A 25,779-nucleotide genomic window follows, 5' to 3' on the forward strand; every position below is an offset into this window, starting at 1 on the left:
TTTCAGCTCCTCTTTTTTTTTTTTTGAGATAGAGTCTCACTATGTTGCCCTCAGTAGAGAGCTGTGATGTCACAGCTCACAGCAACCTCCAACTCTTAGACTCAAGCTATTCTCTTTTCTGAGCCTCTCAAGTAGCTGGGATTACAGGTGCTCACCACAATGCCCAGCTATTTTTTAGAGATGGGGTCTCACACTTGTTCAGGCTGGTCTCAAACCTGTGAGCACAGGGAATCCACCCACCTTGACCTCCCAGAGTACTAGGATCACAGGCGTGAGCCACTGCACCTGGTCCAGAATTTCAGTTCTATTTAGCTATACCTTGGGTAAAGGTCACTTTAGAGAAAAACCTTTAAGACCATAAAACATTAGTCATAAAAATACTGGTTTTTAAAGATTTAAGTTATATTTGTTCTTCATTCTGTAGTTGAGTTTAGTGGCCTATATAATGACAAATCCTTAGGTGCTTTAGGTTTTTTTTTACTCTCTAAACTATCCTGGAATTCTATTAAGCTAATCATGAAATCTATTAGAGTTCTATCACCATGATCAACTGATACTAATTTTTTTGATAACAAGGCACTGCGTTGTAGGTGTCTAATAATTTGCTGCCTCTCCTATCTAGTTCTTTTTATATTTATAATATTTGGACTTCTGGGAATTGAGCCTATTATAATTTCTAAGGATAAAATAACTGTCTTTCTCTACATCATGCTGAAACATCAGAGGGTCTGTTTATACACACTGTTGTCTGCATTCTCTCTAGGGGTATTAAAAAGCCCAAACATGGGACATAACACTGTGGTATTGAGAAGATAAACTTAATTCGCCTCATTAAGGCTTTATGCCAACAATTTTTTTCAGTCATCAGTATAATCACAAGTGTCAATATGGTCTAAAAATACCATCTCTTTCTCAATAACTCTGTTCCTAATTCAGTGAAAAGAGTTTTAAACTTTGTTTTATGAGTAATTGATCATAAAGAAGATGTCTTGCTGATTTGCATGGTTCTTTATAGATTCTGGTTATCAGGTCCTTATTGGATATAAAGCTTGAAAATGTTTTCTCCCATTCTATAGGTTGTCTGTTTGCTTTATTGATTGTTTCCTTAGCTGTGCAGAAGCTTTTTAATTTAATGAGGTCCCATTTATTGTTTTTATTGTTGGCTATGATTGCCTTTTGGGGTCTTCTCTGTAAATCCTTGCCTACACTGTTGATAGAGGTTTTTTCAGCCTCTTCTAGAATTCTTATAGTTTCATGCCTTAGGCTTAAGTCTGTTATCCATCATGAATTAATTTTTATGAATGGTGAGAGTTGTGGGTCATATTTCAGTCTTCTACACATGGCTATCCGATTTTTCCCAGAACCATTTATTGAATAGAGATTCTTTTCCCTATTGTATGTTTTTGTCTGCTTTATCAAAGAGATGATCAAATGACAATATGAGGATGGTTTTATATCTGGGTTCCCTGTTCTGATCCATTGGTCTCTGTTCTTATGCCAGTGCTATGCTGTTTTGATTGCTATAGCCTTATGGTGTAACTTGAAAACTGGTAAAGCAATGCCTTCCAATTGGTTCTTTTTGCTTAAGTTTGCTTTGGCTATTCAGGGTCTTAACGGGTTCCATATGGAGTACATGATTATTTTTTCTAGACCTGTAAATAGTGACAATGGCATTTTAATGGAGATTGCATTGAATCTGTAAATCTCTTTGAGTATTATGGATATTGTAATGATGTTGATTCTACCAGTCTATAAGCATAATATGTTTTTTCCATTTGTTTATATCTTCTGTGATATCCTTCCTTAGTGTTTTGTAATTCACATCCTTGGTTAAGTATATTTCTAGGCATTTTATTTTCTTTGTTGTGGAAGTTATTTAGTCTTTAATTTGATTCTCAGCTTGACTATTGTTACTGTATCGGAATGCAGTTCATTTGTGTACATTGATGTTGTTACCAGAGACTTTGCTGAATTTATTAATTCCAGTAGTCTCTTGACAGAATCTCTGGAGTTTTCTAGATGTAAAATCATATCATTGCAAAGAATGAAAATTTTGACTTCTTCTTTCCCTATTTGGATACCGGGGATTTCCTTCTCTTGCCTGAATGCACTGGCTAGGACTTTCAGCATTATGTTGAACAGAAGTGGTAACAGTGAGCAACCTGTGAGGTTCCCCTTGTAAGAATGCTTTCAGTTTTTTCCCATTCATTATGATGTTGGGTGTGAGTTTGTCATAGATGTCCTTTATAATATTGAGATATGTTCTCTCTATGCCTATTTTGTTGAGAGTTCTCCTTATAAAAGGATGCTACATTTTTGTCAAATGCTTTTTCTGTATCTATTGAGAGAATTCTATGGTCTTTGTTTTTGTTGCTATTTATGTGGTGAACTGTATTTATAGATTTGCATATGTTGAACTATCCTTGCTTCTCTGGGATGAAGCCCACTTGGTTATGGTGGACTTTTTTTTTTTTTTTTTTTGCAGTTTTTGGCTGGGGCTGACTTTGAACCCACCACCTCCGGCATATGGGGCTGGTGCCCTACTCTTTTGAGCCACAGGCACCACCTGATTATGGTGGATTTTTTTTCTTTTTGATGTGGAGCTGAATCCAGTTTGGTAGGATTTTATTGAGAATTTTTGCATTTATACTTGTAAGGGATATTGATCGGTGGTTGTCTTTTTTTTGTTGTGTCCTTTCCTTGTTTTGGTATCAAGGTGATACTGACTTTGTAGAACTAATTAAGGAGGATTTCTTCTTCTCAATGTTATGAAATAATTTATGCAATATAGGTACCAGTTCTTCTTTGTAGGTCTGGTGAAATTCAGATGTGAAACCATCTGATCCAGGACTTTTATGGGTCAGGAGGTTTTTTATTACTATTTCAATTTTACTACTTGGTATTGGTCTGTTCAGAAGTTCTGTTTCTTCCTGATTGAGCCTAGGAAGATTGTGTGTTTCCAAGAATTTGTCCATTCCCTCTACCTTTCCAAGTTTGTGAATAGAAATTTTTGTACTTTTCAGAGATGATGCAGTAGACCTCTGTAAGTTGACTACCCAAAGGACTATAACAGACTGGTCAACATATGGAGGTGGTCAATATAGGAAACCAGGCCTACTGTTCTATTACGTACATGTGGTGCGTGTCCAGTCTATGAAAATTAAATCCATGTAAGGAGGTGGTCATCTATGGAGGTTGTGCTGTCTTTTGAATTTCTGTGCTATCAGGTGTGATTCCTCCTTTTTTATTTCTGATTGTGATCATTAGGATTCTTTCTTCCCTGTTTCTGGTTAATCTAGTGAGAGACCTTTGTCACTCAGCCTAGAGTGCAGTGACATAATCATAGCTTACTATAATCTCCAGTTCCCCATCTCAAGTGATCATTTTGCTACAGCCTACTGAGTAGCGAGGACTACAGGTGTGTATCATCATGCCCAACTAAAGTTTATATTTTTTGTAGAGACAGGGTCTCACTATATTGTTCAGACATCAAGGGATCTTCCCACCTTGACCTCCTAAGTGCTGGGATTACAGTTTGTGGGCGTGAGCCACCCCACCCAGCTGATGCTATCTTTAATAAAATTGTTTAAGTCCTTTTTTATCTAAGAACAAAACCTAATACCCATCCAATGTCTAATAATAGGATTAGAAAGAACTAAAAGTGTTAGATTATCTAATTTTCCATTAAATGAATAGGCAATAGGCACATGGCTGTCTATACAATAGTCCTCTCTTATCTGCAGTTTCACCTTCAGCAATTCAGGTGCCTAAATTAAAAAATATTAAATGGAAATTTCAGGAAATACAATTACTAGATTTTAAATTGCACACCGTTTTGAGTAGTGTGATGAAATCTCACATAGTAGGATCAGTTTAACAACTTACAATGGTAGAAATTTTCTTCAGTGGTAAAAAGTAAGAGCTACTAGAGAAATACCACTTCTCTGACCAATGAATTCAGTCTTAATCTATACTTTAAATTCATTTCTTATGTATGAACTGAGGTTCATACATAAGAAAAGTATAGGGAGGCATAATCTTTTGAAATTTAGTTTTGACAAAGTTTGATTTTTCAAACAGGATTTTCTATGTTTTAAGACTGTTTCATCGAGGATATTATGTTTCTTTTATTATTCACTTTTAATGTCTTCTACTTTTTCCATCCTCTGTCATCTCAGATTACTATGGAGCAGAGATTGGAATTCAGCTATGGAGGCTGCTCTCTGTTCAGGGAAAAATAGCTTTTTGTTTTACCTACAAGCTGATCTGTAATTGCTTGGGTAATATGATAATGGATTCTAATAACTAAACTTTTTTAAAGGGTTTTGTTCCTGTACAGTACATTTTGTTCTTAGTATTTGCTTTTCCTTTTAGCAAAATTAACACTTCAAAAGGATGATAGATGATCTGATAAACCTAATGTTCATTTAAAAAGTCAGTTAAACTGAACGATTTTAGGAAAATGTACAAAAGTCAGGTAGATGAACCAGTTTAAGAAAAAGTAAAATTTCTCCATGCTTTAAGGAAAAAAAAAAAGCTAATTTCTGCCTCCCACTTTCCTACCCACCACTTTCTCTTTTTGCTTGTATTTATTTTTACAGCCATGGGAGTTTTTAATGGGAAGTCACTTCTCTTATCTTAGTTCTTCCTGCTTGCTTCTCTTTTTCATTTTCATCTGTTTATTTTTCTGACATGTATTAATCAAAGTCCAAGTTACGGTGTAGACTGGAGCTATCTGGTTGTATCATTGTATCCATTTCAACCCAGCCCAGCTGGCCTTTCATTTGGTTTCTAAGGCTATGATCTCCAAGACCATCCCTCTCTACCACCACCACCAATAGGGATGGACTTGTATTTCTCTGGATGTCCCCTTGCCAGCTCCTGGCTGATAGCCAATTTGAGATCCAGAGTTAATGAACCTGTATCTGTCATGAATTGGAAAAGCTGCCGGGGCACATGGTTGGTAAGGGCCTAATAAATGTTTGGATGAATAGAGAAATGAATTTGCAAAGAAATATTGCTCATAGCTGAAGTCCTTAAGGAATGAAGCTATTCAGGCAAGTGTTAGTATCCCAGTGTGTTTCCATTAGTTTACTGTAGCCCTCAGGTTCTCTGGTGAGTTTGGATGCAAGCATGGCCTGGCAGGAATGGCTTGTGCTGTGAGTCATCGGGAGGCTTCCCAGGGAGAAGGCTGTCAGGCATAGGGATTCCACATTTAGTTTTACTTTTAGTATGAAATGACTCCTACAGCCCTATTGAGGGATCAGGTCTCATTAGAATTAATGCTTGAAAGACAACCTTGCAAAATCTGAACTTTCTCACACTGATTAAGAGCACGATCGTCTTGGACAAATTTTTGGATTGAATTGGCAAGACACAATTTTCCTCAAGTCCCGGGTTTCACATTTGCACGTGCTCTCTCATGCCTTTGTGTTTTAAACCAGGTTGCTGTTATAAAGAGTATTTTAGCAGCCTTGATCTTGGAGACATCAAGACCATTATTCCTGTTGTTGCTGATTTAGTGTTACAGCTGCTTCTTCTTTATGCGATTTAATTTGAAGTTTCAGCCCACCAGGGGGCTATTGGTCCCCACCTATGCAGCTTTAAGAGCTGGCTGCTGTTTTCTGCTTGGATGTTATTTCCATTCCTATTCATAGTGATTTTTTCCCCTTCTATATTCATCTAGCAACAGCAAGGCACTGTTCCAGGAACTCGCTTTCTCTACATAAGGCATAACATGGAACCATTTGGATGGAAAAATTATAAATTAAAATTATTCTGTTCTTTTTAAAATATTCATATTGTGTTGCTCAAATGCCAGTAACTGGAAAATCATGGATAATGTCCTGTTTTTATAACCTCTTTCAGAATGTTTTAAAATCTGTTTATGTTGTTACTTAGCCATCTCTTTTCCTGGAGTGGATTTTGTGATAAGATTTTTTTTTTTTTAAATAGGTTGTATGAGTCCTGTCTGATGGCATATATATGATAATATTAAAGATGAAATCACTAATTGCAATTCATTTTTTAAGTAGGAAAATATTCCATACACAGAGAATAAAATTATAAGACTAGAAAGATAGCCTGTGGACATGCCAGACTGTTTCTTTAGAGGATAAAGCGTTTTATTAAATGACTAAAACTAAGCAAAGGTTTATTATTTCTGGGACTAGGTGTTTAATTTAGACTAAGAAAACTCATATATTCATAAAACTACTGATTTAAAATAACATTTCCAATTTTTTTAAAAAATGGAGCTCCTTTTTGATATTTTCTGTTCTCAGTGCTAAGTTACTGATTCTTTAATTTGGAGAAACTAAAATTTTATTTTTATTTTTATATTTTGGTGTATGGGTATGGGTGAGAATGTACAAGTCTCAGAAAGATAGGCAGGAATATTGAAAATGGTATTATGTGGGTTAGATAGATTTTTGATAAAAATAAATATATCTTTTATTCTAAAACAAAGAACAATGATTAGAGATCTTAGTTTTATGCTGTGTATTTTCCCACCTCTGTGGAACAAACTAAAGAGAGTGAAAAATCTTTATTTTTGCTTTTTATTCTGTGCATTTTAGGTCCACATTCACATAAAAGCTGTGTGTTCTATTTGTTGTCTCTCTTGGCTAGGAATACTTAAACGTGTTTTGGAAACTCTTCTGTCATCTCAAGACAATTTAAAGTTATAATGTTAAGATGCTTTCTAGAAACTTACAGTTTGGGTCAGGCTAAAGTTCGTGTGCCTCTGGACGTGCGGAAGTCAGAAGCAACGAATCACTTGAGCATAAACACATTTCACAGGCTCATTTCATCATTTGTTTTAGCCTTGTGCAGCATTTGGTCTTTTAAAATAGCTAATCTTTTATTTGAATATGGGTTCAGAGAAGTTCTAGCCTTGAAAACCTGGATGATTCTTGTTAACTCTGTTTTAATTCATTTTAGGTTTCATAAGGTGATCCAAAAGTATTTCCTCTCTATGTTCGAAGGGATATTATTGCAGAGTATAGTACTTGAGGTCAGGATTCTTTATAGCACAATAACAACAGATATATATATATATATATTTTTTTTTTTTTTCCTGAAAGTCTGAGTTACAAAAAATAGGATGCAAGCTGTCGTAAACAGGTTTCCAATGCAAACACTTAGTTGGTACAGCAACCAACTTTTTTGAATGCAGCAGTAAAATACACTGTTTTTAATAGGATAAAGAAAATAGATTAGAATAGTTACAACAGGAAAAATGGGTACCTTATAATTAATATTAATACTATGTGAGTTAAACCTTCACTACACTTGACGTTTTTCCTTGGGTTGGGGACGTACTGATTAGTGAGTTAACTGCTGGTAGTCTGTAATCTGTGGAGTGACTGTTTCCGTTCCTTCAAGGGCTTACAGTGTTCAATAAAATAGGTTTTCTCTGAGGTGGGAATGAAGCTTTAGTCTTGATCAAAGTGCTTTGGAGGAAGCACAGTTGAACTGATTGGCTGTGAATGTTAATCACTTCATAGGATGCACTGATAATTTACAGCATTGTTGTAACTCTCTGGTGTTCATAAAATGAACTTAATAACCCACTGCCACCATGGGATAAGCTGCTTTTTCTTTGCAATTGAATACCCAGACTGCCTGAATAATAGGGTTGAGAAATACTGCATTAAAAAGAGTGAGCAGCTGTATGATGAAGGAAACAGCTCTGCAACAGATTTGTTAATTATCTCCTTTGATTCACAGAGGGTGTCTGTGAGATATGGTTGACCAGTGAAGACACAGGGGCTTATGGCAGAGATATTGGCACCAATCTCCCCACACTCCTGTGGAAATTGGTTGAAGTGATTCCTGAGGGAGCAATGCTGAGGGTTGGCATGACAAATCCGCCCTATATTTTAGAGCATCTGGAGGTAAGAAAAAGCACCCATTTGCATGCTGACACAGACACTAACCAATCCAGACGATGTGGCAGCCTCAGTATCATTGCATGAGCTTTATTTAAAACCGCTTTCATGTTATTTGCAGTCCCACATTACCAAGAATGAATCGAGACTTTCAAATCCCCTTCTTTGGGAGTCAACACTTACTGTTTTTGCTTCCTCGTCATTAATTAATGTTGCCCACATTCTCCAATACTTGCCACCTTGTCATGGTTCTTTGTTTCTTTGTTGTGGTTTCTTTAGTTTCCCAACACGTAAATTTGCCAGTGTTCCTCCATTTTGAATCTTTGTCCAACGCAGAACTGCTATCATGATGTGTGTTAATTTTACGTCCAGTAGCCACTGTTACAGGCTTTCAAACTACTTTCAGCCATATGAGTAAGGATACTGTGCCTCAAGTTTGAGGATGAGTTTTCAGTTTCATCCCTTCATCTAGAGATAGTTGGGGGTGAAATAGAATCAAAGGGACAGAGAGTTTGGTGTTCTTCCACTTGATTTGTGTGTAATGGAACATGGCACCTATATTCCTATTACAGTGCTCATTTCAAAATAAATCATTTTCTTTTGCAGAGTCTTGCTCCTTATCTATTACTTAGGTTGACAAAACGGTGATCACTGTGAACGAAGAAGGAAGTGATTCTGTTATGATTTTTTTATTCTTATACTTTTCATGAATTAGGGTGCTTACCCTTAAGTAGCTAAGTCTCAACTAGAAAAATGGACATGTGTCCAAGTAACTGTGGTACCTGATGACAAATGCCACAATACATATAAACAAAGAATGTCGACAGGGAAGCAACCACATAAATGAAAAAGTCTATACTAGGATCCTTGACTCTTAGTAAAATAGTTACCTTAGCCCCACAGCTATAGACATGGAATATGATAAGTATTGTGGGAAAGTCACTTACAAAGTATGGAAACAAGTCACTTTTTAATCAGGTGTGTTTTTTACAGTATGTTTATGCAGAAAAATAACATTCCAAATAGCTAAAAGCATGTACAGTTGCTGAAATTTAATGCATAAATGCTAATGGATACCTAAACATTTAAAAGATTGTTTCTGTTGATTTGATTTTAGGACTAGTTGAGGTTTTTATTGAACAGCCTCCTTGATATCAACAGTGTATTTTATAATTTCTGAAAGCAGAGTTAATATCTGACTGTAATTATAAATATATAATGGAGAAATTTAGCAATTTCCATCTTGTTATTTGCATTTTCCTAGCTAGATCTTTGTAATAGGGGTATATGATTTATATATTAAGTTTGGTGCTTTAGACAGTGCAAGGTGATTATGATTTGCTACTTATAAAAATAAGTTCCAGGCATATCAACTTTTACTTAACACTTTGACTCAACACTTGAAAAAGCAAGTGATTCTCTGTTTAAAAAAAAAAAAAAAAAAAAAAAAAAAATATATATATATATATATATATATATATATATGTGTTAAGAGCTATGGCAGTCTCGCTGTGTTTGCAGTAAATGTGAGGCATACGTCATGAAGACCAGGAGATGTTAGATGTGTGGTGGGTAGGAAGGGAAATAGGCCCCACCAAGGTACAGTTTATGATAGTATTCTAGTTTGTCTGAATCGAAACTGATGATCAGAGATCCGTGATCAGAGATCCATGGATCCCTAGTAGCTAGAGTCAGGGAAATTCAGATAGGGAGTAAACACAAAGGGAATTATTCACATATTGGCTCAGAGGTGACTAACCAACTACTTCTTGGAATGAAGTTAGCATTTTAATTGATTACAAGATTGCAGCAGCTAATATTATAGCACAACCTGGTGCTCAGCGCCTGACTGGCCAGAGCTATTGACCTGTGAATAGATACTCCAGGAGAAGTATCTAACAATCCCCAGAAGATGTGAAATATAACTTTATACTTTACCTGGAAAACAGCAGATGTTTAGTTCATAGATCATAGTTGGTGAAAATAGTTTTTGATTGTCACCACTTATTCTTTAAACTCTTTAAATATTTGCCTTCCCTGCTATATTGTTATCTTGGGGCAACAACACTGTCATTTCCATCTCTGGATTGATTCCACCCAATAGTGGCTCAATAAATGAGTGAATAAAAGAATAAATAAAGGAAAAGTCTTCTTCATAAAATAAATTGTAGAGCCCACACTACAATCTTAAACTTTGAGTTCTTAACACTGTGCCCAGAAGAAGCAGCAAAAGAGGGCGAATTAAATGAGCTGCAAGGGTGAGAGTTTGCTCTCACAGAAAGCCACCCATTCCTCTGTGTCACACAAGCAGGGGATGATCCAGGCTGTTACACCACACCAAGGGAGAAAGCTCTCCAAAAGAAACAGAGCTGGCGCCCGTGGCTCAGTGGGTAGGGCGCCAGCCACATACACCCAGGCTTGCGGGTTCAAGCCTGGCCCAGGCCAGCTAAACAACAGTGACAACTGCAACAACAACAAAATAGCCAGGCACTGTGGCGGGTGCCTGTAGTCTCAGTAACTTGGGAGGCTGTGGCAAGAGAATCACTTAAGCCCAAGAGTTTAGGTTGCTGTGAGCTGTGATGCTATGGCACTATACCCAGGGTGATGGTGCCCTGTCTCAAAAAAAAAAAGAAAAGAAAAGAAAAGAAAAGAAACAGAACAAAAGGAAATAAACAAACAAAGGTATGCAAGAGTCAAGATCCATACCATCTGGAAATAAGAGCTTTTAAACTTTGTCACTTTGCCAAGACCGGCACACCTTGGTGTTTCAAAGCCCTCATCCTTCTCTGGGTGGCACAGCCCAGAGCTTGCTGGGTTGCACAAACACGTGCTTATGTGACAGAAAAGGTAACTGAGCTCTAGATGGCACATGTGGCTGCCCAGTGTCAGAAAGGGCGAGAAGGAGCAGCACCTAGGCCTGGCGATGCTCGTCCATGCCCAGCCCTTTGTTGTATGTCTCCATTTTCCACTCCCTGCACTTGGCCCAAGAGTGCTAAAGAAAGTTCACCAAAAAGGCAAAAAAAAATAGAAAACAGGAGATGAAAATAGATTACAAATAACAACAACACAGTATATGAAGGTAATGATTTTTTTTAAACCGTAGGGATGAAAGGAACCAGCTCTCAAAATAACTACCCTGATGCTTTAATACCTTCAAAGCCAGGATTTCTTAGATTGGTAGGGCTCAGCCTCCTTGTGTTTCTGGAAGATGCTTCACACAACAGACTTTTAATTATAGAGCACTTCACCGAGCAGTTTTCCTTCTTCAGTTCTGTTCACTTATATTCACTTTAGATTTTTTTCCAAAAAAACCCTATAACTGTTTTTTTCTTTTTTTATTGAACGGTTTGAAGGGGAGAATATTTAAAGGAAGACACCAGTTTCTATTGTATTGTTTAAAATGATGGTTAGAAAGATCTGTTGAATACATTTTACGATGTCTCCCTAGTTTGAGAAGATGTTTATTGCACTTAACATAGGATGCACTCTTAAGGTTTTATGAAGAGTCTGGCACTGTGGATGGTGTTTTATAGTGTAGATAGTGAATAAATATGTAGAAAATAAAAGCAAGGAAGAGAGGACTCTAACAGGCAGACAGGCAGGGAAGTGTCTGTTTGGAAATCTAAACCCCATTTTTAACTTATCACTGTCCTTAAAAAACAAAATAGGATTCATTTAAATTATGGTATTGCTGACAAAGAGATAACTCAAACATATATCTGGTGGAAATAGACCCTGGAATTGAAGAAACACACTTAATGAGCTCATGTAATAAGTATTAAATTTGCATGTGATAATAAAAACGGTAGATACAACAACAGATTGAAAACTAGTCTCCTTCATCCTACAGTCTGCTGGTGTTTCTCCATTGCCTCCAGGATAAAGATACGCTCTTTAGCGTAACATTCAGGGTCCAGACACACTTTCTGTTACCTTCCCGTTCTCTTGCCCCTTTTGTACCCTTACGATGCCTCCTGTATAACATATACACACACCCCTATATTTTATTTTACCTGTTTGTACTCCTGAAATTTTTGCTTTACCTTTTTGCCTTTATAAACTTACTGTAAGATGACAGTTGGGGGCAATGTGTTAATCAGATGTACTAATATTTGCTACTGCATGTGTTGGCTAATATATTGTCATTACAGTGGCAAATAAGAGGTATTTTTCCTGTGTTTGCTTTCCTATCGATAGTGCCGGTGTAATAACCCTAGCATATTCCTCTGTAATGAACTCTGACCTTATAGAAAGTGAAGCATTTGGTCACTGTTGAAACTGCATTGCTTAGTCTCCCCCTCCTCTGGATAGGTAGCACACATCTAAGGGATTAATTCAGAATGAAAATAATGCATGTGAACTCAACAAGGTGTGATGAGACCAGTGACAGGGTGATACAGTGGCTGCTAATGAAGCACTGGAAATCACTGGTGACGTTTCTGCCCGGCCGAGTATAAATAACAATAATGATAAAATCAGTACGTTTTATTGAGTACCTATTATTTTTAAGAAGCCATGCTGATTGCTTTACACACAATTGCTTTTCCTTCTTAAGGTAAGCTGGCTATGTAGATATTATTACCTTTATTTTTTTTCCCATTTTTTGGAGATGAGGCCTCATTTTGTTGCCTCGGCTGGAATGCAGTGACTGTTCACAAGCATAATCATTATGCATTATCACCTCAAACTCCGGCCCCAAGGGGTGCTGCTCCCACCTCAGCCTCCTGACTACCTGGGACTATAGACACACACTATCACACCGGACTATTATTCTTAACTTTGTTAACTGAAAAGCCGAGTGTTAGAAATAACTGGCCAAACCACACAGCCAGTAGTTGCTGGATTGGTCTCTAGTCGAGCCTGACTCTCAGACGCTCTGTATGCTACCACGTCTCCCAGGAGGCCTTCCCAAGCTCTCCCCACACACCTTCTGTGCTTAGTGGAGGCTCTGATCAGCAGATCTCTGTCAGCACTCATCATGATGCACCACGATTAATTACTGATGTGCAAACTCAGTGCAACTCTTATTATCTTTAGGGAGATGCTGTCTTACTCATCTTTGCCTTTCAGTGCCTATGATAACGCACACAATAGCTGTGTATTGAATTTGTAGCTCAAAGTTTACTTCTTAACTATTCCTTGACTACATGCCTTGAATATTGACATATCTTCTTATCTTCTGAGCATCTTCTTTTGGAAATGCTTGAGAATCATTGGCATATATATTCCTCACGAGTTACAACTTCTGTGAAGATGTAATCAATGGTGCAGGAAAATTCATTTAAGATATATATTTTATTTATTTGTCTTGCTAAAATATCTAGTGATAGATAGTATCTTTAGGACCATCTACAGCAAAAGAGGTCATTGGATGATTATTGAATTTGTAGATTATCTAGGCTATTTGCTTCTTTCATCTGCTTTTGCATCTTAGCTTTTGCTGTTTTTTAAAATCTCCATTAGAGAAGTCAGCAGTGAATCGTCAAAGAGGAGAAATTAAAATCAGATGATTTGTTTTGATTTTCGTTTTGTGGATTGGTTGATAAGGAATAGATATATTGAAGCTGTTGAACAATAAGAAATATGGGAAGCACTTATGGATTTTACTTATTTAAGGTATCTTGGGTCTTCCTATATTACATGTAGTTTAAAGTAACTGTTATCTGCCTTTAAGAGACCTGTATATTGGCCGAGCATGGTGGCTCACACCTGTAATCCTAGCACTCTGGGAGGCAGAGGTGGGCAGTTTGCTTGAGCTTAGGAGTTTGAGACCAGCCTGAGCAAGGAGACCCCATTTCTAAAAAATGAGTGGGCACTGTGGCTACCACCTGTAATTCCAGCTACTTGGGAGGCTGAGGCAAAAGGATTGCTTGAGCCCAAGAGTTTCAGATTGCTGTGAGCTATGATGCTACAGAGGACAACAAAGTGAGACTCTATCTCAAAAAAAAAAAAAAAAAAAAAAAAAAGAGACCTGTATGTCTCAAAATTGTACCAGAATTTTAGTGTGTAACTCACAGCCTGATCCCAAGAGAGGGCAAATTGATTAATTGAGTGCTTTTGATTAAGGACTTTATAATAATGCAAATTACATATTTTTAAATTTATATTACTTTGTAAAATATTACTGAAAATATTGACACTAATATTCACATTAATATTATGCTGCATTTTATTTGTTTGAATTAAGAGATACAGTATTGTTCAAAATTTACATTTAATATATTTCTGTTACCCATGATCACAAGGTTAATTACCGACAATGATATTTTAAATATTTCATCTCTTATTGGTTTGGAATCTTTTAATCATTATAGCAAATCAGCTTCCTGCTACCATTGGTTGTTAATATATTTACTACTAGTTAAATGACCTTAAATTCTTATGTGATTGCATATTTAGCCAAATAAATTTATCTGATAAAAGACAATAGCTATCTGTCAAGGAGTTATTTTGCATGGTAATTCATGAATATTAAAATATGTTTGGCTTGGCAAACTTTTCAAAAACTGCCTCATCATTTCAAAATAATAAACTCCATACCTGCAGTGCTTACATTTCATTAAAGCAATACAGACTTTCCAAACTCACCTCAACAGTTGAAATGGGGTCTTTAACATTTTTTTCCTTAGGACTTACACTTTCTTTCTTTTTTTTTTTTTTTTTTTTTTTGAGACGGAGCCTCAAGCTGTCCCCCCGGGTAGAGTGCCATGGCATCACGCTCACAGCAACCTCCAACTCCTGGGCTCAAGCGAGTCTCCTGCCTCAGCCTCCCAAGTAGCTGGGACCACAGGCGCCCGCCACAACGCCCGGCCATTTTTTGGTTGCAGCCATCATTGTTGTTTGGCGGGCCCGGGCTGGGGATTCGAACCCGCCACCCTAGGTGTATGTGGCTGGCGCCTTAGCCGCTTGAGCCATAGGCGCCAAGCCAGGACTTACACTTTCCAGAGTAATAGAATAATATGTAAATATTTTCTATACTATTGAATACAAAATGTTTTCTTCCTTTTTGATGAGTGAAAGGACATGCTAGATGAATTGTTTTGAGCAAAGATATAAAATGGGAAAATTCTTTATTTTCTGCCATCTACATATAGCTTTTGAGATAGTCAGTATGTGGTTTGATCTAACTGTTGGCACCCAGTTTCTCTCAAGTCTAATCCTGGATGCTCTATTTCATTCTTACCCTGGCAGTTGTGAATAAATTTCAAGAGGTCAGTATCAATTCTAACTCTTCAACTTCTCAGATGGATCTAGATTTGAACATCAGCAAAGCTTTAGGCAGGCCCTTCCACCAAAGAACTTGTAGCTCTGCCCACATCTGTGTCTCAGCCTCTGATATTCATTCCCTTGTTCCCTTGTCCAGTTTTCAGTCCCTACTTCCAGCCTTGCCCAGGGAGCCTAAGCTTTCCTTGAACTAAACAACCCTTCAGAACAATTTACATAGCTTATTGCTCACTGTGACTGAGCCTGTATTTGTAATGTGAAGTCTGGATGGTTAAGTCTCATGATCACATGTTGACTAAAGGACCCAGACAAGAGATGTATCATAAATAGACAGACTTGATTTCAGAACAGATTTGCTCTTTGTTGCTGGTGGACAGTATGTTATCCTCGTTGTCCCAGGTGTGTTTTCAGGGAGCAATGAACTATTTTGTGGATGAACGTTTCTTGTGTTGAAAATATTGTGTACCTGGCTCGGCGCCTGTGGCTGAGTGGTTAGGGTACCATCCACATACACAGGGGCTGGCAGGTTCAAACCCAGCCCAGGCCTGCTAAACGACAACAACAACAACAACAACAACAAAAATAGCCAGGCACCTGCAGTCCCAGCTACATGGGAAGCTGAGGCAAGAGAATCACTTAAGCCCCAAGAGTTTGAGGTTGCTTTGAGCTGTGATGCCATGGCACTCTACCCAGGGTGACATAGTGAGACTCTGTCTTAAAAAAAGAAAGGAAAAAAAAAAAAAAGAAAGAAAATATTGTGTAACTCTGTCTTCCTACGGAACACAATGGAAAATGCCTTATTTAAAGATTTTGTTTATATGGCCATCAGTTATTTATACAGAGGCCTATCCTGTGGGCTTCACTGCTGCTCCCAGACCCATTGTCTAAATCACAAGAAAACATGCACTGGAGTCTAGACCCATTGTGAGAGTATAAATAGCTAAATCATTTATGGTTATCCTAAACTGATTTTATCCACATGGTAGTATAACTTCTGAACTTCTCAACAACTATCATCAATTTTCTTTCTCTTGCCATTGGCCTAGGTTTTTGGATATTGCTCATCAAATGCAGTGATACATGGATGTTTATTCCCAAAGAGGTAACTTTCCTAAAAGGAAAAGAGCATAGGGATAAATTGGGTGTCAGGGTGATAAGTGAAAATGCCCAAACAAGCCCATTTTTAAGAAACTGATGTTATAGTTGAATGCCCTCACCCAGGTCTGTATTTTTTGTTTGTTTGTTTGTTTTTTGAGACAGAGCCTCAAGCTGTCCCCCTGGGTAGAGTGCTATGGCATCACAGCTCATAGCAACCTCCAACTCCTGGGCTCAAGCGAGTCTCCTGCCTCAGCCTCCCAAGTAGCTGGGACCATAGGCGTCCGCCACAACGCCCAGCTATTTTTTGGTGGCAGCTGTCATTGTTGTTTTGGTGGGCCCGGGCTGGATTCGAACCCACCACCTTAGGTGTATGTGGCTGGCACCTTAGCCACTTGAGCCATAGGCGCTGAGCCCAGGTCCGTGTTTTTATCTTTTAAGAAAATTTAAAATATAGATAGCTCTCTTTCATTCTAACATATTTGAAGAGCCTAAGGATTTACAAACTGTAATTATGGGCATTCCTAATCTCATCATTTAGTAGTCTTGTGTACATTTCAGTTTATATAGGAGGACATCAGATGTGTATATCATTTAATTTGCATCTTAAAATGTACTTCACATTGCCAGTCCCCTGAATCCTTAAACTCCACAATACATCATCTGGGGGCCTTATTTTTCTCATTAATTTAGAAAATCAGGTATGCTCAAACCATCGGGCAAGCTGTCTTTGACTTTCCTTCACAGGCCCTGAGAATGACTAACGCGGGGCAATGCTTATGGCTTCCTTACACTTTCCTTTTGATTCTAAGATCCCATCCATATTGGCTTCTTTGCTCTACTAGCCTATGAAAGGCTACTTCAAGCACTTACTAATTCCATACTTAGTAAAATGAAATCCTCATATTTTATATCAAGTGGGTAATAGACTTTTCAGGTGATTCATGTTATAGAACAGGAATGTCGGTAATAAAGTTAATGGTTTATAAAATAGTTGGGGGACATTATGTATATTTTTCAAAAAGCCAAGTTCATGTCCTTGGTTCATTTCTGTTTGTTTCTATTCTACTAAATTGTGTTTTTAGTTCTGGTATGTGTATCTGTTCTTTTCCTCACATCTTCCTTTTACTACCAAAGAAATAATTCACATGAATGTTAAGCTTTCAAATTTAAACCCAAAAGTTCATTGATGTCCTAAATTGAAAACACAGATTTCTTATTATCATTATTACTCCTATGCTAAGAAGTCCTTTATCCTTCATTTGCACATGTTGTATCAGAACTATCAAGTAGATTACAATGGGCACAAATAGTCTATGTGTGATAACATCATTTTAGCATCAGAGGATGTAGCATGCGGCCTGGAGAAAATCATACTGATTATTCAGAGTAATGTTGAAAGTTCTCCAGCTATTCATTAGTTTGAAGGGGAAAAATCTATTTCTTTTTATAATGTATATTATTGTATGCTTTAAAAAATTACTGTGGAAAGTTTGCTACATGTATAACATTGATTACAGAAAGTACTGTGGATAAATCTGCCTCTAATATATGATAATAAAGAAGTAATCTTTATAGTTTATGACTAAAATACTTTTAAAAGCAAGCTTTGCATCAGCTTTTCTTTTGCAGTATCATAGGCAATAGCAGCCTGTTCTGGCCAGTTGGAATTTCAGGTTTTCATCTTCAGTTAAGTTGCTCCTGAATTTTCAGGTTTTATTTTTATTACCTCAGCACATCATCATTAATTTTTCATTGTTGTTCCTGCCTTCCTCCATTGCAGCCTTTGTAATAGTTTAGCTGCTGTAACAAACTGCCTCAAACGGGATAGTGAGAAATAAAGGGATCAGCAGGGTTAGTTCCTTCCGAGGGAAGATCTTTTGAGTTCTCTCTTAGTTCCTAGTTTCTCATGGTTGCTGACAATCCTGGATGTTCTTTGGCTTGTGACATAGCCTCCATCCCCTGCCTCAGTCTTTCCTTGGCATTCTCTCTTTCTCTGTGCCCAAATGTCCTCTTCCTGTGTGCTGCTTGTTGGATTAGGGCTCACACTAATTCAGTATGATCTCACTTTAACTTGATTACATGCTAAGACCCTATTTCCAAATACGGTCACATTTATAGCTACTGGGGATTAGGACTTCAGATCATCTCTTTAAAAGACACAGGTGAACCTGTAAGAGCCTCCTTTTGTGATAAATAGAAGTGTTTTAGTGTGCCATTTTAGTTCCTTTGTTTCTCTTTTTACTATATGTTTTTCTTATTTTTATGATGGTTACTTTAGGAGTTATAAACAATATGGTTTGGATAAATATCACCTTAGTCATAATAGCATATAAAGACTTTGCTCCTATGTAGTTCCCTTCCCACCTCCGTTCTTTGTGCTGTTATTGCTATGAATATTACATCATTATGCAATGTATGTTTATCAACACAAATTCATAGTGCTTTATACACATATAGTTGTCTTTTAAATCAGGTAAGATAAACACAAGAGTTACAGACAAAAACACATTTATACTGTCTTTTATGTTTACCTGTGTGGTTAACTTGTGCTCTTTATATCTTTATGTGGAGTTTCTTTCAAGTGTTTTTTCATTTTAGCCCAAAAGATTCCATTTAGCATTTCTTGTAAAACAGATCTGCTAGAAACAAATTCTCACAGTTTTTGTTTTACGGGAATGTTTTAATTTCTTCTTCACTATTGAGGGATAACTTCTCTGGTTATAAAATTCTTGGATGACAGTTTTTTTTGTTTTTTTTTTTTCTTTTTCAGTACCTTGTATCATCCCACTGTCTTCTGGCCTGTGTGGTTTCTCTTGACAAATCAAATGTTAATCTTACTGAACATTCCTTATCTGTGATAAGTTGCTTCTCTCTTGCTGATATCAGGATTCTCTTTGTCTTTTACTTTCAACAGTTTGAGTAAGTGTGTAAGTATAGATCCCCTTGAGTCTGTCCTACCTGGATTTTAGAGTTATTAGGATGTGTACATTAATAGTTTTCTTCAAATTAAGGAGATTCCAGCTTTATTTGCTCTAACATTCTTTCTGCCTCTTTCTTTCCTCGCCTGGCACTCTTATTATGTGTATATTGATATATTTGATGGATCTCACAGATTTCTGTGTCTCTGTTATAATAATTTCTTTTTGTTCCCCATATCAAGTCATCTCAATTGACCTTTCCTCAAGTTTGCTGATTCTTTATTCTACTTGTTCAGATCTCCTACTGAGCCCTTTTAGTGATTCTTTGATTTAATTCTTATATGATTTATATCAGAATTTCTGTCTTGTTCTTTTTTATGATCTTTCTCATTATTGATACTTTGTTGGGTGGGACATCATTCTCTTGCTTTCCATTCATTTTTTAATTAAATGAATTTTTTTGTGTCAGATGCTTAACATGCTGACATTGCAACAAGATTTGAGGGAGGCACAACTCATACAGACACATGTCATCACCCTTATGAATGGCAAAAACCCAGTCATCACCCTTATGAACTGCAAAAAGATCTCCATTAATTCTTGAAACGTACATTGGATACTTTTTCTTCCATTCTTGAGATACTTTGCTAAGAAGAATATGTTCCAGCTCCATCCGGCTGCATAATACTCCATGGTGTACATATGCCACAATTTATTGATCCATTCAAACCAATTTACAGCTTTCTTATGAAAGCTATAACCCAATTATAGCCCAAGAAGAAGGGGAAAAGGGAGAGGGAGGGAAGAGGAGGGGGAGGATGGGTGGAGGGAGAGTAATTGGTGGGACCACACCTACGGTGCATCTTACAAGGGTACATGTGAAATTTACTAGGTGTAGAATATAAATGTCTTAACACAATGACTAAGAAAATGCTGTGAAGCCTGTTAACCAGTTTGATGAAAACATTTCAAATTGTATATAAAATCAGCACATTGTATCCCATGATTGCATTAATGTACACAGCTATGATTTAATAAAAAAAATTCTTGTAAAATGTGGTTTTCTTTAGTTCTTAAAACATATTTAAAATGTTAAAGTCTTTGTCTAGTAAGTCTAATATCGAGACCTTCTCAGGAATCATTTCTATTGACTTCTTTTGTATGGGCCATATTTTCTTGTTTGTTTAGAGATTTTTGGTATGGTTTTGGAATAGAGACACATTTTGTGATGTTTTTGTTGAAAACTAGATATTTGAGATAATGTAGCAGCTCTGGAAATCAAATTCTCCTCCTTCTTCAGAGTTTGCTGTTGTTTAGTAACTTCTCTGAACTATCCTTGAACAACATGGGGGTTAGGGATACCAACACCCTACCCACTGTGTAAGCAAAAATCCATGTATGACGTTTGATTCCCTAAAGCCTAATAACTCCAGTGTTGGTCATAAGTCAGTAATATGAACAGTCAATATATATTTTGTATGTTATATGTATTCATATAATGAAGTAAGCTAGTGAAAAAAATGTTAAGAGAATTATAAAAGAGAGACCATTTGTCATAAAGGTCTTCATCCTTGTCTTCATGTTGTATAGGCAGAGGAGGGAAGAGGAAGAGGAGGTGGGATATGACTGTCTTAGGGATGACAAAAGCAGAAGAAAATCTGTGTTTAAGTGGACCTGCACAGTTTATACCCATGTTGTTCAAAGGTCAACTGTAACTCTGGAGTTCAGTCTATACTGTTTGTTATGCGCAGCCAGTGAAGTCTCTACATGGTTTGCTTAATGATCAGCTAATTGAACAGAGATTTCCTTAAATGCCTATAGCTAATAAGTCTCTCTGTTTTTGCAGAAAGGTCCTATGTGCATGTTAGAGCATGCTTTCTATGTTCAGTCAGATAGCTTACAAAGCCACTTTTTTTTTTTTCCTTTTCTTTTAAGAGATAGGGTCTTACTCTGTTGTTCAGGCTGTAGTGCAGTGGTGTGATCATAGCTCACTTCAACCTTGACCTCCTGGGTTCATCCTCAGCCTTCTGGGTAGCTAGAAATACAGGAAAGCACCACCATGCCTAGGTAATTTTTAAAAACAATTTTGTAGAGATGTGATTTTATCATGTTACATAGGTTGGTCTCAAACTCAAGCAGTCCTCCCACCTAAGCCTCCTTAAAGTGCTAGGATTATAGGCATGAGCCACAAAGCCCAGCCTACAATTCCTTTACTTCCTATTTTGGTGCAAATTTATCAGCTTTAGCTAGAGGTGAGATTTTTGTGCCTTTTCAGCTGTTCACTGAACATGTGCACAACCTGAACTCACATACTCACACAGCCCTATACATGCATGTGACCTTCTAGACTCCCAGGAATATGTCAGTGTTTTTCAAAGCCCCTCTGTTAATATCACATTCTCTACCTTTTTAAGCTTTTAGTTTACTTATTGTTTGTCCTAGCTGTTATTCACAGCCACAGGCAGCCATGATGTTAAACAATTGCAGCTGATTATTTTTGACAAATACCCATGGGCAAAAGACTGGATGAGGGCCAGGTCAAGTTAGATTACCAAGCTGTGAGGAGCTGAATCTTCCTTGGAACCAGCAGACAGGCTAAATAATGAGAGTCTTCTGGACATGAGACTTTGAGAAAACTCAAACCCTATTGTGCCCATCCAGTGACTACTAGGCTGCTGGTTTTCACCATGATTGAAGGCTATTGTTTTTTAAGGCAACTGTACAGCTGGCAAGTGGGAGGTGAATATTGGGTGGGTTGAAAACACTACATAGCTATGATTTAATAAAAAAAAAAAAAAATGAAGAAGAAAAGAAAACACCACATAGCTCACCATTTTTATCAAAATTCATCTGCTTTTCATGAATAAGGACTCCCTTGATTGCTGCCAGCCTTTAGTTAATTTCCAGAGTTCTAAAAAAGACACAGACAGTTTTTAATCAGTGCTTTCCTTGTTTTTATGGAGGAGAGAATTTTCAGAGGCTTTTATTTCACATGTCCCACTGATGCAAATAAAAATTATTTATACCTGGAAATGGACCACCTTTTATCTGTCAGGCCATTAGAGTGTGGGGTTGAAACACTTTTCTTGCTTAATTTTTGTGCTCCATGTCAAAAGTGCACATTCACCTTCATAAAGCTTTTGTGGAGGAACTCAAGTCATCAGGTTACTGACAGCAAAAGATCACAATTAATTGAGTCAGCATCACAGAAACCACAGAGATTTATAGACTAAAATATATACTTTATTAGATCCTTATAGCTCTGGGTAGCACATATGTAATATGAATAACATTTTATTAATTAAATATTAACTAAATTAACTAAATGTTAATAACAAGTTAGATATCTAAATCTTCCCCATGACATTTTTGCTTCTCTCTTTTTCAAATCCTTACTTTTAATAAAAATCAAATCAATATTATGTTGTTATTTCTATTCTAATGATCATTCAAGTTCCATAATCACCCCTAACATGTTTTTAAAGAATAAGCTTTGCTTTCTTGATAGATGAATGCCATGTCCCATCATCTGTATGGTCTCCCTAATCTATTGATTAGGCATTTGTTAATTAGAAAGATGTTTGCTTTTGATGCTGCTTTGCTAAATTATAAAGATGATCATACTTGGAATTAATAGCCATAAACTCTAGAATTTATAATAAACCACTGGAAAATATTAATATTTCAAGGATATTCAAATTAAGTAAACACAGATTTTTTTTTAGCATGCATCAGTTTTATTAACAATATATTTGTTATGTCTTTATTCTGTTATCTGAATGGGTCATTGTTATACTGAAGTGTTCCCCAGAAGTAGAAAGTTGGAGTCTAATCAGTTTTGTCTTTAAACTGGCAAATTAGCTGAATCTTGATCACTCTATTCACATCTAGCTCTTTCTGAAAAGGCAACACCATTTTGAAAGGTTTAATCTGAATGAGATAGTTTTTTTAATTTTCTACTTTATACCTAATTCTAAGCCTTCTAGAATCTTTCAAACTCATTTTAGTTGATGTGACCTGGAATTTAAATGAAAAAAAAAAATAGCATGTCCAAATACTGCTGCGCCATTCCATTATCTGGTATTCGATTCAATGTGAAATAATGAGCTCAACACCTGCTTCAGCAGTGGTATGTCACTTACATGGCCTGTGTTAGGCCTGACACACCAAGGGCTTCTGTTTCTGTAATGAGCTTAGGGAGTCACTTGCTTAACTTGAGTCCTCCACCCAACACTTGAGAAAGAAACATTTTTTTTGAATTCTGTGGCTTTCCTCACTTGGAAGTGCTTTTCATGTTGCAAATAATACAGTGTAAAAATGAAATTTGCAGAAAATTATATCTCAGAGATCTATTGTTCAAGGACTGATTGTTCTATCGACAGACTCTTCTTGTTCCCCACCCATGGTCCTAGAGATGGTCTAGGCATCATTTTGGTGGCCAGGATCATGAGGCTTCACACACAGCCCTCTAGTAGGCACTCCCTGTCACCCAGGCTTGGGACACTCTCTTGGCTCTTTGTGAGCCTTTATAAATTTCCCAGGGCACCAGCTATTCTTTTGTACTCTCAGTTTTATCAGTGGAAACTTATCAGCTTCTTTTCATGTTTCTTCTCCCTAAAGTCATAAGATATCTTGAATGAAAGTTTTTAAAAAGAAAGCTAGATAAATGACAACATGTCTTTTTCTCTTTTGCTCTTCCACCAGCCCCGCCCGCCTTCACCTCTGTTTATTCCCTCAATTTGAGGTGCATTTCCTGTTTGAAACTATCATTAGGCTATTAGTGAGTTAGTCCATGACCCTCAGCATTATTTATGTCATGGACCTCCTTTCTCTTCTCTTAGGCAAGCTTGCTTGATTTTAGAACTCAAGGAGAGTCCCTAACAACAGAACTGAGTGATGCTGATTGTTTTGATGTCAGGGACAATCTTTGATACAGTCCTAGATATGCAGTTTGTGTGGAGCACTAGACAGGCTCACACTTCTGTAGGTTCTGATGTTTTCACTTATCAAGCAGTGCATGTTAGCAATTAACCTATAAAAACATGTTAGATTATTATCAATAGTGTTTTGTGAGATATTATTTAAGTTTAAGATTTATGTAATAAAGTAGCATTGTTTAGCTTATAAGAGAGTAACATTTTTGCAACTCAATTTACAATCACCAAAATGTGGAAACAGCCTAAATGCCCCCAATCCAGGATTGGATTAACAAGGTGTGGATACCCTGGAATACTATTCAGCCATTAAAAAAGATGGAGACTTTACATCTGTTGTATTAACCTGGATGGATGTGGAACACATTATTCTTAGTAAAGCATCACAAGAATGGAGAAACAAGAATCCCACGTACTCAATTCTGATATGAGGACAATTAAGGTCCTAGTACATGGTGGGGGGTGGGGAGAGCTGAGAAGGAGAGGGAGGGAGGGGGTTGGGGGGGACAAGTGATACACTATACCTCTTGGGGGCAGGACACAATTATAAAAGGGTCCTTATCTACAAAAGCAATCAATGTAACCTGGTTCTGTGTATCCTCAATGAATCCCCAACAATTAAAAAAAAACGATAACATTAGTTGAACAATGAGTTGATATATGTAGAATGCTTAGAATAGCATCTGACATGTAAAAGGTGCTTGGTGGTTATTAGCTGTTACTGGGATTTTGGAATTTTACCTTAAAAACAGCTTGTCAGATGTGAAAATATGAAACATGTTCTATATTTTCCCTTATAAAGGTATCTTTTAGATCAGGGGTATAGGGTATACAATCTGTGGCATACAGGCCACATACTGATTTTGTGAGGATTTTTTTTTTTTTTTTTTTTGCTTATCTGTGGTGTCAGATATCACAAAAAGTATACATCGACCCCCTTTTTGTGTGTGTGCTCATCTGCTTTCATTAACATTTATTTATCTAACGTGTAACCCAAGATGACTCTTAATCTTCCAATGTGCATCAGAGAAAAAAAGAAAAAGGTTAGATTTCCTGTTTTAGATCAACTATTTCCAATTTTTTTTTTTTTTTTTTTTGAGACAGTCTCACTCAGGTGCTCTGGGGTAGAGTGCTGTGGCATCATAGCTCATAGCAACCTCAAACACTCAGGCTCAAGTGATTCTCTTACCTCAGCCTCCTGAGTAGCTGGGACTACAGGTGCCTGCCACAACACCTGGCCACTTTTTAGAGACGGGGTCTCACTCTTGCTCAGCCTGGTCTTGAACTCCTGAGCACAGGCAATCAACCCTCCTTGGCTTCCCAGAGTGCTGAGATTGCACCTGTGAGCCACCGTGCCAAACCCCAGTATTTACAATTTTTATGTATTTTCTGTTTAGAAATCTTCTGACTAACAGGGCAAGCCAAAGTCTACGTCTCTAGGGGAGACCTAGACAGGGAGGAAATGGAGCAGGACTTGTGTGGAAGTGTGACACTTCCCAAAGGCTGCAGCGGGAGGATGGTGTGCAGTGCCAGTGACCATGAGCAGACATGGAAGAATGGCCGTGTTCTCTGGGCCTCTGCTTCAGCTGCTGTAATCTCGCCAGGTGCCCTAATATAGGGTATGTGTTCATAAACAACATAGGTCTTCATTTCTTTTTTTTTTTTTTTTTTTTTTTTTAAGTTTCCTCCATGGTGCTACTTATGTTGCAATAG

At 37.2% G+C, this 25,779-nt stretch overlaps 1 protein-coding gene and 1 pseudogene across 1 annotated transcript in view; one reads left to right on the plus strand and one right to left on the minus strand.

Annotated features, from left to right (window-relative positions):
• CDKAL1 (CDK5 regulatory subunit associated protein 1 like 1) overlaps positions 1-25,779 on the plus strand; it is a 654,035-nt gene that overhangs the window by 388,619 nt on the left and 239,637 nt on the right. The window contains exon 9 of the mRNA XM_003788378.3: positions 7,732-7,898. Coding sequence (XP_003788426.1) covers positions 7,732-7,898 — 167 coding nt within the window. The remainder of the gene's footprint in view (positions 1-7,731; positions 7,899-25,779) is intronic.
• LOC111724831 lies at positions 19,596-19,720 on the minus strand (annotated as a pseudogene).

This window comes from Otolemur garnettii, unplaced genomic scaffold, assembly GCF_000181295.1.
Source record: "Otolemur garnettii isolate 467f Iridium unplaced genomic scaffold, OtoGar3 scaffold00026, whole genome shotgun sequence".
NCBI classification, from domain to species: domain Eukaryota; kingdom Metazoa; phylum Chordata; class Mammalia; order Primates; family Galagidae; genus Otolemur; species Otolemur garnettii.